At 43.2% G+C, this 16,938-nt stretch overlaps 1 protein-coding gene across 1 annotated transcript in view; it reads left to right on the top strand.

Annotated features, from left to right (window-relative positions):
• The window catches only part of TRUB1 (TruB pseudouridine synthase family member 1), a 188,229-nt gene extending 184,341 nt beyond the window's left edge, over positions 1 to 3,888 (top strand). The window contains exons 7-8 of the mRNA XM_069239276.1: positions 2,107 to 2,163; positions 2,761 to 3,888. Of these exons, the coding sequence (XP_069095377.1) occupies positions 2,107 to 2,163; positions 2,761 to 2,993 (290 nt within the window). The 3' untranslated portion in view covers positions 2,994 to 3,888. The remainder of the gene's footprint in view (positions 1 to 2,106; positions 2,164 to 2,760) is intronic.
• The last annotated feature ends 13,050 nt before the right edge of the window (positions 3,889 to 16,938 follow it).

The raw sequence follows: 16,938 nt of genomic DNA, 5'->3' as shown, positions 1-16,938 counted from the left end.
GGGTTCCATGCTTCCACAACTTATACCTCTGTGCTTGGAGATTGAGCTTTGACAGTTGAATGCCTTTGATTTTCCTTCAGAAGTGGTGAATGTACTTTTAGCAGCTAAGCATCCCTCCACTAAGACTGAGCAGGACAGGTGGAGTTGTTTTTTTTCCTTTCCACATCCAGCCAGTACAGGCTCAGTTATCAGATGTTCTTTTCTCCTTGTCTCTAGGCCAGCAAGATCTTGTTTTGCAACCTGATAGCCTTTCTATGATTACCTGATCAGTCATCCTTGTTTGTCACCTGTTATGATGCATTTTGTGAAAGGGCTGATCCATATGTTCCCACCAAAACCCTTTGTGATGCCCCAGTGGGGCTTCATTCTTGTTCTTACATTCTTGATATGCACTCCATTAGCATAGCCTATGTATGCCTGTCTCATGAGATTCCACACATTGGAAAGTGTCCCTCCTTGCGATGACACCAGGTCATCATGTTAGTGAGCTTGGAAGCTTTTTCTGTCCAGCAGAGGTACACTACCTTCTTCCCAGATAAATTGGTGTTAAGGAGCAAGGCAGCATTTGTTGTAATGCCTTGCACTTTGAGAAGTCCATTACCCTACCAATGTTTTTTTACTCCTCCTCATCCATCCAAGGAGGAAGAGAGACTCAATTGACAACACCTGAAAGGGGGCTCGGTTTTTCTACATTTATGGCACGAAAGATCACCTGGTGGATGATCAGGTCTTTGTGGATTTCTCTGGGGTGAAGAAGGAGAGAGGAGTGCAAACAATGGACCATCTCCAGGCTGATTATTTATTGTGTAATGATCTGCTATGGGCTGTCCAAGAAATAGCCCCTGTAAGGACTTCAGGCGCATTCCAGTAGAGCCAAAGCTCTGGCAAGTGGCGTGTCCGTTTTGGCCATATGCCAGGCTGTGACATGGGCGTCATTTCACATGTTAATGAAGCACTACAGTTTGAATACCCAAGTCCATTTGGAAGGACACTTTGGTAGTTCAATCCTGCAGAATTTCTTGGTTTGCATCCATTCCACAGACCCACCACCTTGGGAGGTGCTGCTTTTCTATCTGTTCATAAGATGAGGAATCTGCCGTTAGAAGTGTGGATCATAAGAACAAGTTACTAACCTTTCGGTAACACTCCTAGTGGGAACTCCATCCAACAGTGGATTCCTCACCGACCCACCTACATCCCTGTTTCTGTGGTATGGACTTCTTTGGTCTATCCTAAAACAAATCCAATTGGAGAGCTCCATTCTGGTTCAGTCTTTTTCTGAGGGCTTAGTGTCTGATGATGCAGATAGATATCAGAAAGAAAATGGTGTTGATTCACAGAGGTGGCAGTTACATGGTGACCCCAATTGATACTCAGAGTGTGAAGTCTAGAGTTAGGTTAGTTATCCACCAGAAAGTGTTACTGAATGTAGGTTACGTATTCTTCCTTCCCTCTCCATCCGTTGTTATGTTGAAATGCCTTTTAGGTTTTGATGGCAGCATTTATACTTTATTACTTTTAAAGCCTATTCCATATGTTAGCAGAAAAAAATTGTACTCTCGCCAAGGCCAGGCCTATTCGCTTTGTCAAGCCTTTTTTTTGTTGTAGTTCTTGGAGCTACTCGACCTGTGGGTGTTAGTCATGACAACGTGGAGGCTCCCCAAGATGGCGGACTGTGATCCTATTTGAATAACTGTTCCGTTCCGGTTCACTCGTCAATGAGAAGCGGCCTCACACCCGCGCTTCTGTGCTCCAGGAACACTTGGTTACTGATGCCCCAGCTCCTCATGTTTTCTGAGAACAGGACATTCTCTGTTAACAGAAAACTGCTGCCGCGTCAGCCGGGAGCTATCCGAAGAAAGGATGTGTTCAGGAGACAGTTCAGTGAAGCCTGGCTTGTAATTTAAAATAAGCTCATCCATTTTCTTTTATTTGTGATCCGTGCCTCTGCGATCTCCACAGCACGTGTTGCTGGATGAATAATTTATGCTGCATCCCATCAATATTTGATCCTTGCGTTTGGTTACATGGGCCTTTGAAGGGTCATTCTGTTTTCTATGCTGTTAAGATTCACCTCTTGTAAACTGCTCTTTTTTGTTGTTCCAGATGTCGAGTGCGGAGGAGGCTTTTATATCCGGAGCCTGGTCAGCGACATTGGTAAAGGTGGGTACAGGAAGGGCTAACGGCTCTTTTGTGTCTATCTGAAACTGCATGTGTACCCAAAAGGCCACTCAAGTAACTACTGCGTCACTTACATACTTTTTGTCTCCTCTCTCCCATTCCCCAAATTCCCTGTACTGTCCTCACATTGACAAGTGTATACCAGCGACCCTGCACCTCATAGAGCTCAATTTTCACGTTTGATTATTCTTGGTACCTGGACACCCGTACCCAGTTTCTCTTGATTCACTTTACACCATCTGCGTGTGTTACTCCATCCTTAAGTAACAAAGCTTCTCCAATACATTCATCATTTACCTCTTCCACTTCGATCATTTCGTGTTTCCAGAGTTTTAGAACCATTTAATAACCAGGCTGTTCCTTCCCTTGTGTCTCCTCCTATCTTTAGAAGGCTCTCCTCAGTGATTGGATCAGAGCTTTCCAGAGCTTGACCTTTTTGACCTCCCAGGCATGAGATCCTTCCTCAATGCAACTACATAACCACAGGCTGAACATTGGCTATTTAAGCTTTTCAATAATTCAGCTTGCTCTTATCAACTGCCAAGTGCAAAGGTAGACATGTTTTTCTTCTTTCCCTAGAGCTGTCGTCTTGCGCTAGCGTGAAGGAGTTGACACGCACGAAGCAAGGCCAGTTTACTGAGGAGAATGCAGTCCCTGAAGAGAACTGGACCATTGACGGTATTGCAGAGGCACTGGAACAAGGCCCACCATCTACTATTGTAGACCCCTCCGCTAAGAGGTTCAAGGCTCAGGACTCAAACAAGGAGGCTGAGGGGCCAGCCCTGAGTGATCTGGACTGTGACCAGAAGTAACAAGGACTTCATGAGTGACTGCAGTTCTTGATGGAAGTCCAGAGCCTCTCTGGGTGTAGGGTGGATGTGAGCGGTTTGCGTGACTGGGGCTGGGAGGGGTCGTGGGGGTGGGTGGCGCGGAGGGTGCGGGGGAAAAAAGAATTAAAAAATAATAATTTTTTAAAAACGTACCTGCTTTGCTCCCGTGCCACGCTCCTCTCGCTGCTCCCAGCCTGACCTGCGCCAATCCTGATGCTGCTCAACCGTGTTGCTGGGCTGGAGAGAGCCCTGTGTGCATGTGTGTTTGGCCGGCCAAACACACATGTGCTCTGAGGGGAGTTCACAGTGCACTCCCCTCAGCTCGCCACCCCAATGCCCCGCCCCCTTTTACATGGAAAGGATAATAAACAGAGTTTATTATTCTTTCCATGTAAAAGGATTTGCAGCGGTTGCTAATGGCCTGGGGTGGGGAGGAGGGGGGTGGGCTCCTCCTACTCCTCCGCCCATACGGAGGAGCCGTGCCTGAGGGTGGATGCACTCCCAGAAAAATGGCAGTCTTCTCCACAGCAAAGAGGAATTTAGCATGATTGAAAGGTACCAGTCTAGGGCTCCTTGCAAGACAGCTTCCATCTACAGAATCGCTGCTGGCCGGAGGCTTTTAGAGCAGCCGTTGACTTTATTCACACTTACCATGTCCACCTACAGGCGGGAAGGAAGGAGCTTTTCCAGTAAGGGGCAGAAGCTCAGCATGATGCGCTGGGCAGGGAGTCGCATAGGACTCTGATTGTTTTACAGCCTTCGGAAGAAGTATCAGATGCAAGCTATCTTCCAGCAGTGATCCCGGTGCAAAGCCCGCCATGCCGCTGTTTAGCCCTTTTTATGTGTTGAAATAAAAGGCGGGTGTTTTTTCTTTGTCTTTTTACCGTTTTTCCAGATGTTTTAATAATTTCATTAGTCTGTTATTAGTCCGTGGTTACTACTAACTTGTCACAGTTAGAAGAACCGTATCGACATTATGGCGCTGTAAAGACCTAAAGACCTATCAGTTGAAAGACTGGTCTGTTTAGTTTGTAGTGACCTGCAAAAGAAAGGAAATGCTTTGGAACACGTATTGTTTTCTTTAAAGCAGCATTTTTTGTGTGGAGGCGACATTATTAATTCCTAAAAGATTTCTGTCGCCATTTAAATGACAACATCAATTGTATTTATAGTATTATATTCAACTTTGCTCATGTGGGCAGCACAGTAATGTATAATTGCAGAGAGCTGAGCTTACGATGAATGTTTCTTTATAACCCGGACGTCATGAGAATGAATTCCCAGCAAGCTTTTGAGGCCGACAAAATGAGTCTCCTTTTATTAGATAACAAATCTGACTGTTGAGCGCCAGGATACAAGTTGGATTTCTGAAGCGTGCCTTTATATATTATGAATTTAAAGTGTGCAGTAAAACGTGTTAATGCAACAGTAGCGCTTAAAAGAAAGGCACATTTGGAGGAGGAAAAATTCTTTCTGAGCTTATATAACCTTGAAGATAAACTCCTTTGTTAAATACTTTTCTTGGGGACCTGGGGCAGTTAATGTTGACCGGGTAGTATTCTTGTGGGTACCCTCATTTTCTACTAATGTCCTAGGGAATTAATACTGTGGTACTCCCAGTTATGACTCTGTGGCTAGTTGTGCGGTATGGGGTGGGGGCAAAACAAGTGGGCCAACATAAAAAAAAAAAAAAACTTACCTTACTGCGAAGCGTCGTGCCGCTGGCTCCACTTGCAGGCACGGCTTCCAGCTTTCCCTGCAGCCAATCCTAACTCTGCTCTCATGCTGCTAGCAGCATGAAAGCAGCGTTAGGATTGGCTGGAGCACCCTGGCTTGGCGCTCAGAGGCAGACTGGGAGCCTCTGCCTGCTGTCTCCAACCCGCCAACACAGTGCCGGGTTGGAGAGTGCTCATTGCGCATGTGGGTTTGGCCCTCCCTCCCTGTCACGCCACATAAACATAGTTCATATTCATGTTATTGTTAAAGGTTTGCAGCTGCTGGCGGGGGTGACGCTCTTCCCCCATAGCGGAGGAGCCGCTGCTGGATACTCCAGTTGGAGTCCTACGTGTTTCCCTTTGGGGACCTGACTCTAAGTGGCGAGAGCCCACTGTAGTAAGTGATGGGATTACAGGTTCATATACAGAACATCACAGAAATAGTACTAGATAGCAGACTCAAGACTAGTCTGGAGTCTGACTTGTCACTTTTATTACTGAAGGACAGTAGTCTTATTCACAAGCATCCCTAAAGCTGATATAAATATTATACACACAGAAAACTGGGCGGTACTAGCACGTTCTGGAGGGCACATTTTCTAAAACATTGGTCCTATGGACTATGCTCAGGTTGCGCCAAGTGAGTTTACATATCATGCCTATAACTTTCTCCAAGGACAAGGGATTGAAAATTGTGTTCAGATCACAGATGTGGGGCTCCTGGACCAAGTCCTTCTAAGGATCCAGTTCTGTGTATCATACTAGATAACTCGCAGGCTGAAGCTTCAGTTGCTGAGTTTCAGAATCATACAATAAAATTGTAATATATTGATGGACTGGACGCCCATCTCCCAAACAAGGACCCCATCCCAGTGAAATATATGATGCAGATCAGGGAAGTCCTAATTCCAGTATTTAGGTCAACGGAGACCAGGGCTCCGTTACCAGTGTATACCTTAGGGCTCAGCTCACTTGAGTTCAGCAACCAGTTCTTTAGCTGGTAACTATGCGGTGTTTTTGTAGTGAACATGTAGCCAAACAGGAAAGGGCTCACTGTACAGGGGTAAAAGAAAACACAGTCTACAAGTGATTGGAGAGGTAGTTGGGTTCTGATATCAGAAGTGTTGTCACTGCATCGTAATGTTTTGTTCTTTAAGAAGTTTGTCTTCAACTCTTTCCTAAATTGGAGCAGATTGCAACAGTCCCAATGAATACAGGAATGTTGTTCCAGGTAAATGGTGCAAAGATGGTGAAAGCATGTTCATTTATTTAAACACTTTTCTCCGATCTAGTCGCATCATGACTGTGGGTGTGCTGAGTGCCACTGGAGCTGGTAAGCGGAGGCAGGTGGGGGTGTTGGTCGTAATAGCTTTGTAAATGATGTAGCTGTATCTTAACATGGTGGGGGCCAGCAAAGGAAACCAGGGGAATTCCATTATGAGCAGATTATATGATTGTATTTCTTCAGGCCCTGGATGAGACATGCTGCAGCATGTGTAGGATGCCTTTAACAGGAGGCCATTGTGGCATGTGAGAAGCTGGAGAGTAGAACATAGCCACCATCCACATGCAAGATTATGAGGGCTTGAACAGCAGTTCTGAAATTGCTTTCTGTGAGGAACAGTTTCACTTTCTTTCGTAGTGAGACCTGGTACAAAGTTGTCTTTGTTTTCTTTGTGTTTTGTAGGGTGAGGTTGGTGTTCTGGGTGAATCTAGGTGACTTGGATAGAAGTTGTAGACATGAGGGTTCATGTAATTGAGTCCGTTTTGGATTATTTCATAGCTTGTTGTCCTTGGCAAACAATAGAAGATTTTGTTTTGGGGGTGGGGGGTGGGGGGAGGGTTGATATTCAAGTAGGTAGTGGACATCCAGAAATCCAGCATGGATGACGTACAGGCAGTGTGTGAGTCATCGGATGCCTCAAGCAGAGGAGACTTTTACATGGAGTTGTCTATCATCAAAATATTTGTGAACTTTAAAGCTGTTATCAGAAAGCATATGGGCCAAAAGGTTTCATGTTGAGGTTGAAGATGACGGGTGACATGAGGGAATCTTAGGGTGTGTTAGAAATGGGGTTTCTGGTTGGTTTGGGTATGCACCTAAGTCAGGCAGAACCCACCCACTCTAGACAGGGTGAGGGAGTTACGCACCCAAGATAACCTCTGCTCACCCTCCTGGTAGCTTGTCACGAGCAGTCAGGCTTATCCCAGATACAATTTGTAAAGCATTTGCACAACCCACACAACACGTGACACAATAAATACACCACAAAGGAGACACAACAACAAGTTATATAAAAATAAACTGTATTGCATAAAACATCATTAGACCAAACGTGACATGTATCAATAATACCCTGCTACACAATCAGTTGTCAGAACATTATACAGGTTACTAGTACCCTGCAGAAATAAGCAAGTGTCAGGGAAACATATAGGTTACTGGTTTTCTGCAGCACAAGTCAGGTTGTCATTATCACTAAAAAGGCACCTGTCTGGATAAACATAAGATTAGAAATGCTAAGACACCATAATGAATGTACATAGCAATGAAACATTCCCATCTGGCATAGATCATCTTTATCAACAAGGCACATAGTGTAAACATCACATTATTACAAGGGCCCTACACGTCACCCTGGGTAAGGCAATAGCCAACTGCGACCTACATAGCACAGGAAAATACAACAGTAACTGGGAGAAGGCGCACCATTACGTTCTCAATATATGAGAAATCACCTGGAACCTGGCAAGTCCCCTATTCTCGGCTTGGAAACCGTGCCAGTCTGGCCCCCAGTGTGGTTGCGTTCCTATCAGGATCAGCACTGTAATCAGGTTGCACAGGAGCTCCTGCGCTCCTTTTATAGGTAATTCATTAATTTCTCCTTAGCAGGATGGGGCCTCCGTTGAGGTTTCCAGCCAGTCTTGCGAGTGAGACATATGTAAGTAAAACAAGACAAGACCCCTAAAGAAGAGATAGATAGATAGATAGGGGACTGCCTGCTCGCTCTGCCATGAAGGCGGGCTGGGTGCAGTGAGTTCTCAGGGGCCGGAGAAACGGCAGGCTCCACAGGGGCCACTCAATCTCCGGCTCATTGGTTCCCGTAATGGAGACCATGGGCTAGTCTCCCGCAAGGAAGGTTGGCTTGGTGTGGTGAAAACTCTGGGGCTGGAGGCACTGTCCCCGTGTAGATGGGATCGGCACTCCGCACTCAGCACTCCTGTGCTGGCGGGATCAGGTCACTTGGGATGCTGCTGTGGAGAGGAGGCTTCCCTGGAGACTACTCACTGGCTGCCTGCTCTGACTGAGGGACCTCACCTGGTCCTCTCCGCAGGCAAGATTCTCTATAATCCCTCCGGAGCTAGAGGTTTGGGGTTTCCTTTTCTTTTACACGTGTCCCGGTCGTGCTCTCCTTGTGTGAGTGGCCGGGGAGGAAGTCACAGGTGCCGCCCGGTTCTTCAGGGCGTGCCAAAGTTGGAGGCGCTTTGCCTCGAATAAATAGGGGAGTCCTCCCGGCCGTGTTCTCTCTCTTGCGGCTGGGACAGGGGATAACAGCTGTCGCCCGGTTCCTGAGGGCGTGCAGGAGTTGGAGGTGCTTTGCCTCAAGCAAATAAGGGTTGGCTCCAGGGAGATAAGACGGCGCTCCTGACTTGCTGTGTGATAACACCCAATTAAAGTGCTTGCCACGCACTAATTCAGAAGAGGGGAAAGTGCTCCTCTCGTGCTAGTCTGATGTTTAACGCTCCCCAGGCGCTTTAGTTCCAGGGCCAGAGAACCAGGCAGCAGGCCCTGGGAGAGCACTGGGACGCACAGGATTCCAAGCAGCAGGCCAGCACATCAGGGTCCTTGAAGCGAAGTTGCAGTCCTCCTTGTTTCCCCTAAAAGGTCACAGGCCAGAACCTCAACAGGTCAGTCCTGGTGGCGGTTCCTTGCTGCAGCATAACAGTCCTCCTGGCAGGCCCACACAGTGTCCCTTCAACATGGGGGAAACCCCCTGAACATATACTCAGCTTTTACAAAAGGGGGAGAGGAGGTTCCAAACAGTCCTAACTCGTTCTAGGAGTGTCCCCTCTCCCTTTCAGCACAGGCTCCATACATCAATGGGAGGGAATGAGCCCTTTGTGTGAGGCCAGGACACAGCCTTTACAAATGCAGGTGTGCCCCACCTCTCTTTCTCTCAGCCCAGGAAGACCATTCAATATGCAGATGCACCTCTGTGATACCTCCACCCTCCCTGTGTATTATTTATTTTGATAATTAATTTATAATAATTATGTTGGATTGACAAACCCCCATTTAGCACTACAGTAAGTAGCGATAGGAACACATTTTGCTTTACAGATATCAAGTATAGCCTTAATGGATTTATGCCTCAACCAGGTTGAAAATTCAAGCATAGAAGCGATGCGCCTGGTAAGCTTGTGACATCTGTTACTTAACAAAGGAGACCAGGTCATAGAAAAGTCAAAAAAGACTCCTGGATAAGGGAATGTAGTAACGTGACTGATAATGTTACCTTTGATTTGACAGCTTCTAGTCTTAGTTGGACCCAGGGCCAATCACCATAACGTGATTTAGGAAAGTTAATACTCAGATCAACACTATCCATAAATTCCATGAAGGAATTAAGCAAATGTTTCAGCCCCATTGCTGTTCTGGAAATTAAATACAACATTGTCTGCATAGAGCAGCACAAAGGGGGTATGATGTCCAGTCTTACGCATATCCTTTCCACTTTCAACAAGAGCCCTCTCTAGGCTGTTAATGTATAATGTAAATAAAAATGAACCCAGGATACATCCTTGGCGAACCCCCTGATTTAACTTAAAATGTTTTGTTAACTCCTCCATTGCTCCAAATTGGACCAAGGCAATCAGATTAAAAGGAAGATCATGCGGTAAAAGGGCTAAGTTGCTTTCTATCCCCATATGGAGCATAATATCCCATACATTTTCCCAATTAACCCTGTCAAATCCAGTACTCAAATCCATAAAAGCCAAGTGTAAAGCCCCCTGTTTTGCTACTGTGTATTTGTTGATAATAACATGAAGATTGATACTGATCAACCATCCCTAGACCGGTCCAAAATCTGTATTGGATGTTGGATAAAACACTGTGATTTGTGGCCCATTGCATCAGCCTATTCGGCACTATCCGGCCAAAAATCTTAACCACAGAACTAATCAAAGAAATGGGACAATACCACTTAGGATCTGAGTGGTTACTCTTCCTAAAATTAGGGATTATGACCGATGTGGACCAGTACTTGGGGAATTAACTGTTTTACAGCTGCATTACGATATAAGATAGGGGGCCCACAGTGCTAGGTTAGATTTAAAAACATCTAATGGGATACCGTTGGGAACAGGGTTTATTCAATGGAAGCACTTGTTTAACATTACGGACCTCCTAATAGGAGAAATTAAGAGTTAGATATAGAATTGGGTGCTTCGTAGGCGCATTCGAAGTGTCCTACCTAGACCTCGAGCGAAAGGTTTGAAAAACGGGCGATTGATGATTCTCCAAAATTTAGTACTGTCTCCTGTACTGATATCTGCTGTTATCTACTAACATCCAGCAACTGTTCCCAGGCCTCCTCTCGCATCAATCTCTTGCGCTCCTCCAAGGTTCTCTTGTAGGAGGCACAACACGAGACCGCCCACTTGCAATCCCTGGGAACAGCCATCACAGCAAGACACAATGAGACCTTGAACATTTTACATCAGACCATGTAATGGACCTAGATTCAATTGGATTATGTTTAAGTTTACACGCTAAAAGAGAATGCTTATTGTGACTAATACAATTACATTTTCAGGGGAATTAAAATTCAATCAATCTAATTCAGATTTATACGTTCTAACAAGATCAAAATAAAAAACCTCTGGAAGCACTGTACTCCATTTGAGTTGCGGTCCATGTGAGTTAAGTCTCCCGTCATCTACAGCTGGATACACTGGACAGGCTTTACTAGAGGCCCCCCAAAAAAGAAGCTGTTAGCGGACTATGGCCACCCAGTGGACTGACTCCAAATCACCTCAAATTTTAAGAGGAAGTCATCCAGAGATTAGGAAATAAAAATATAATCAATTACACTATCAGCACCTCTACCAGTGTATGCGGGAACATGTCCTTCAGAATAGGTCTCAAACTGGGGGGTAGGGGTGACGGAGGAGAAGTAGAAACTAAGTTAAACTCAGCCATGATAGAACTCATAAGATCTCCCTGGGGGGTATGTAAAAAATGCATAGTCTCTAGATAGGGATTGACCATATTGTCAGACTGGGTAAGGCACCCCTTGCGTACTGGATTGCAGATAAAAATCATCTGCTAGAATGACAAAACTGCACTCTAGAATGGTTGTTGACAAAGAGTCCAAGAAACTTTTAAGAGTCTGTGCCTGATTGGGGGATCCAGACAAATCAAAAACGTTGTAGAAATTTGCTATTAGCAGAATGGAAGAGTTAGGAAACACCAGCAAAACAGCAGCCAAATTAGGTGAGTTGGTATGAATAACAGTAGCTTTGCAGACTGGATTTAAAGAAACCAAAATAAGAAGGCTACCTCTTGCCCTCCCATGAGATTAGGCAATAGCTGGGACAAAAATGAAACGTGCACATTGAGATTAAAATCTGAGATAGTATCCCATGTCTCTTGTAAACAGACAATATTGAACTTTGTGTAAAAAAAAAAAAAAAAAGTCATAAAAGGCTTAGTTTCCTTTTTGTTACCTGGCACTGCTGAGAATTGCTTGAACTGGGAGACAACCTCTTGTCGTCAATGCTGGGCAGTAAATCATTGTCACCTAGAGAACTCATAGGAGCAAATTGATTTAACTGTGGGTATATTACCATTGAACACAGACCTAGTGGTGGAAACAAATGGACCAAGAGGAAGGCCATAGGGCAAGAAGTACAGAGCTTATTAAAAAAAAAGAAAAGAAAGAGCAGTAATGCCGACAGGAGTCTCAGTACCGGATGACAGACGAGATATCAGAAAACCAGCACTCATCTTTTGGTTATGAAGGATCAGAACTGTTGCCAGTGAATTCCTTTTGGGACTTCAGGACATGAATAAGGATTGAATGGTCAACAGTGTTGAAGGGGTTGTTGACGTCTTTGGAGTTGTTGAAGTCCAATTATCTCACAAGACTCTACGTCTCTCTTCATCTACGTGTGGCAGACTGATCTGAAGCCAGATTTGTAATCATGCAGGAGATAGTTGACATTTTTAAGTGTAAGTTTCTACAAAAGTAGGAAGCTCTGGCCTGTTCTGAGAGCTTCTGGTAAGATGCCTTGAGTGAGGGAGGCATTGACATCAAGCAGTGTAAGAGTGAGAGAGCTTCTCTAGAGAGTGCCTTGATAAAGGACAAGGATGAGACAACACCTTTGTAGGACGTGGCTTTGAGGGAGTTAAGTAACTCTAGTCAACTAAAGTCTATAAAGGCTCTTCTTCATTGAAAGGTCATCAAGGGCACCTGCCCTCTGTGAGCCTCTTGGTTTGGTCACAAGGTAACGTCTGTTCAAGGTATTAGCTACGCTACTGGGCATAGGTACGTTTAGGGTATAAGGACTTCTAGACTGAGTTCATCTTGCTCATGTCAGTCTCAATATTGACCATACCATCTGCTAGTGTTACCTCCTCAATGCTACTGCATTCCCATCACACTACAAGATTATTACCACAGTACCAGGAGTGCAGAACAATAACACTAAGCATGCCTTGGGTACATGCTATTATTAAAGACTTATACAAACCAGATTTAGAGATGGGGGTCTCATTATTCCCTTTATGTGAAATCACATTTGCCTGTACCCTTTAAAATCTGATCCAGGTCCTGTTTTTCCTTCTGGATCTTTACTGTATCCTACTATACTGTACCCTACCATCCAATAGTCTCTTGGTGTATGCTCTTTCTATAAAGCAATGCCTTTTCCAGTACTGAAAGCTAACTGTTGTGTTCACATTTATATTTGCTTGCTAATATGTAAAGGCCCTTACCAGAATGTTCCCTACATACAAGAAGGTCTAATACACTATCACATAGACTCAGAAGTGTGGACACTGGATGCTCTTCTTAGGTCAAAGGCTTGCTACTGGTAGTTGCCTCCTCAGTATATGGTTGGAAGCTTTAGATATCCATTTGGCCTTTGTTGGGCCCCAAACCACTGTGTCCACTCCAAAGTGTAAAATTGTAACTCATACTTTAATGTTATCACTCAGTCATCTGAAACCGCCTCTCATCAATAGTCAGCTTGCTGTAAAATTTACAAATCACCTATATTGCTGCAATGCAGGTGTATAGCACATACTTTATTAGGTATACATATGCATCATAGGCCAAGAACAAATCCTGCAACATTTATACACAGTTATGCAATGCTTGTGTACTGTACCTCCAACGGGTCTATTGACAAGGTAAATTTACACATATAGATCTAGAGGTGTAAGCTTTCTAGTGAACCTAAAATTAACTTTACATTTGTTTGCGAAATGTAAAGGTACCTCTGGGTGCAGCCTTGCATTCCTCTGTCCCCTAAAAACTGTGTGTGGGACAAGCTAAAACAGGATTTACAAATGTGAAGGTACTACAAGTAACTTTTCACATATAGGGGGAAGTGTCCCCCATTGTGACAGATCTCCCAGAGGTAATGTATAAGGAAAAATAATGAAGTTTAAAGATAATTGAAATACTGTTAAAAAATATAATGTAGAATAAATATGTAAATTAGCTTGAAATAATCATAAAAACTGAAAAGATGTCATCAATGATGTCATTTAACATATTACTAGGCATCTAATACAGGAGAATATAAGCAGTGTATAATCGCGGCACACACTATAGTTAGTTTAGTTAATTATAACTGGCAAATTTCAGCATTTTTGTAAGTTTTTAAATGTTAGTTTGTGTCTCATTTTAGCACCTTACTATGTCACTTTAACTATTGTTTTTTTCCGCAAATATATACATATATACTCTGTCTGAAAAAGCCATGCATGGTGTGCGTGTATACATATATATATATATATATATCAATCACTCACAAGTTCTGAACAGGGGTCACAAACCCTACGGGACAGCCTCAACTCTAACGGCAAAGCATCCATTGTAACATCAAAAAGACACAAAATGCAGAGACACCAGTTCAGGAAAACATCTCCACGTTTATTCACTATATATGCAGCAGCTCCCACAAAATCCTCCTGACATGTTTTGGCTGAAATGCCTTAATCAAGTAGTTACAGGTGTACACAAAGCCAGTGTTTTTAACTCCTGACCTAATTGACTTGATAATCACGAAATACCTTTCCCATATTGCACCATAATCAAGTTCATGTACTTTTTCAGTGCTTTAGTCCTTAGAGGAGGATTTTGAGGTAATGACGTTCAGCCGTTTTACCTGAGCACCGTCTAAAGTTCCCCGTGGGCACTGCAAGAAGAAATTGTGTTTTGGGAGTCTGCCATCGCTTGATGAATCACCACAAAACTTTCCAGGAAAGAAGCTGAGATGAATGAATTTTTTGTTATCAGCAACACAAACGCTCTTTCTATGGAAAGTCTGTGTAGTCTAAAAGTGACTACACAGTAGTGACCACCACAGTGTTTTTAATTAATAAATATATATATATATATATATATATATGCAAAGCCAAATAAACGCCGCACTCCCGGAGATTCTCATATTTCATTTTTGATTTATTGACAGCAGCAGGAAGACAGACCCCACAACGCGTTTCGACTCCCGTCTTTATCAAGTGGTATCTAGTCTGTAATTGTCTCATTCATCATTCAATCATGGCTTTTATAAGACTTATAAGTCAAACAGCAGCATTCTGGGATTTGTAGTTCTCATTTATATTCCACTTGGGGCTTGGCAATTCGCTGTAGACATTAATCACATATTTAACGGTTGGCACAGCTGTGTTCAGCTTTCAAATAATGAGGCTTCAAAAGTTCCATTAAGTTACATAAAGAGACCTTGCTTTGTGCACTTCGCTCTCTAAAATATTTATGCTGTTATATCAGTCCTCTCAATATCATTAGCCAGCACGGCTGTTTTCATAAACTTCAATAATTATGTAAGATTGCACGATATAATGTTGCTCGGTGCACTTCACGTCCTGATTTTGGTAAAGATCTTTCGAATCTTCTCAAACTAACATTGGTGAGCCGTGTCCATCCATTTCAAAGTATACCATTCAAACAGCGATAATTACATAGCAAATCTCCAGTTCCACGCTGCTAGAAGACAAGGCAAGTTGATTTATATATTATATGACGACTCCGAGCCCTCACTCAAATAAAGGGCCGCATCGGTATTTCCAACACACAATAAAGGGACATATGCTCACCGTGTTTTAAGATGAGCTTATCCCACCGGTGATAGAGTGGCGCTTTCCCTGCATAATTGTAACATATCATTGGATATCAAATCACAACACGCATCAATGTTATCTCTTGGTGTTTGAGGTACATACTTTGATGGTTGTTTAAACTTAGCGTCAATACTTACATCGGTCACAAGCTGATATTCTCTATGTAGCTCGGACACCAGTGTACAGACACCAGTGTAGAGTCAATGGGATCACTGGTATCACTTGTTATAGTGGCACTTTTTTGGTTGCTCAAATCATATTGAGTATGCAGCATCCTTGTGTCATCAAATTGGAACGCTGGGCAGATGATGTAGCCCTTTCTTGCACTTCAGTCTTCTTTAATACATGTATTTTGTATAATTTTAATTTATGTGCAAATTTGAACAAGACCACTCGCAACTGGACATAATTATCAGACATACTAGGGCAAAAAGAGAGTCCCAATCTTAAAACCTCACCCTCAATATCTGTGAATTCTTGAGTTGAGAGATTAATTACTATTAGTTGTTGCACAGTTTCATATCAATCCATTATTGTTTCTTCTGAAAAAAAAAAAACAATGGTTAAAGTGCTGTTACAGTTAGGTGAAAATGCAAGTTAAAATATTTAGACTCAGAAAATACTGAAATTCACCACTTATAGTTAACTGAATAAAATATATCTTACAACAATGCCATGCACAGTGTTGTCATCAGTATGTAATTAGTGATGTCATCATTGACGTCATAGAACATTTCATGAGTGATGTCATCTGAGATCATAAGCAGTGCATGAAGAGGGAGCAAGTTATAGTTTCTTCAGTTAACTATAACTGATGAATTTGGGTGTGTTTTTTTTTTTTTTTAACCTTAAAACGGTACGTTTCAACTAATATTTTCACCTAACTATAGTGTCTTTTAACTTTTGTTTCTTTTTTAGTGAGTTTCTAAAGCTTTTTTTAATGTAAATGAAGATGTTATTACCATACCTAACTATACAGTCACTTTAAACGTAGTTTTTTTTAAACATGAAGTAATATTTAATTACCATAACATACAATTCCATGCATGCACTGCACATGGCTTTTAGCCTTGCGTGGGGTTGGGTGCACGCCTCCCTATGGATGGTCAAACCTGCACCATTTACGGCCTTTGCCTGTGCACAATGTGGAGATGAGCGAAGGGTCTGGTGCCAGGCTAGACGCAGAGCCCTCTGTGGACACCCCAACCTTGTTTCCGGCCAACCACCATAGTCATGAAAGGCTTCAAGGCCCACACTATTATTTTTTGCTGCACTGCGGTACTTCAGCAAATTTTCATGGATGCTGCGCTGAGCACCGCAGTAATACTGTAGCACAGTGAAAAATATATATATTTGTAATTAGACGGGGGTGGGTTCACAAAGACCAGAGGGTCAAGGTACCCCCATCCTGTCCCCTTATTCCTTTTTTTTCCCCCTTCGATATACGGACCGATTCCTGAGTCATAAAATGGCAGTCACAATATTTTCTTCAGGTTGCGGACAGCCAATCAGATCAAATGTTTTGGGCTTGCGGTACCACGGTTCTCCACAGTAGTTCTGTGTTGCTATGTATACATTTTTAAACTTCATTTTTCAAAAACTACCGAACGGCTTTACACCAAATCACAACAAGCATTAGCAAAGCCGTCAGTTCTCACATTGGCTACCAGCATTCTGGCAAAACTTGTTTTGTTTTTACCATGGTTTTTGCAACACTTTATTGTTTGGGACTAGCCTGGTCTCTCCTCAATCTAAAAAAAAAATTGCTACAAGAAAAAAATGTATTGGGTTCAAAAGAAACACACATTACATAGTACTCATAGGCACTCAAGCG

The sequence above is a fragment of the Pleurodeles waltl genome, chromosome 6, assembly GCF_031143425.1.
Source record: "Pleurodeles waltl isolate 20211129_DDA chromosome 6, aPleWal1.hap1.20221129, whole genome shotgun sequence".
Taxonomy (NCBI): domain Eukaryota; kingdom Metazoa; phylum Chordata; class Amphibia; order Caudata; family Salamandridae; genus Pleurodeles; species Pleurodeles waltl.
Note: the sequence above shows the minus strand (reverse complement) of the source record. Positions and strands in the feature narration are given on the sequence as shown.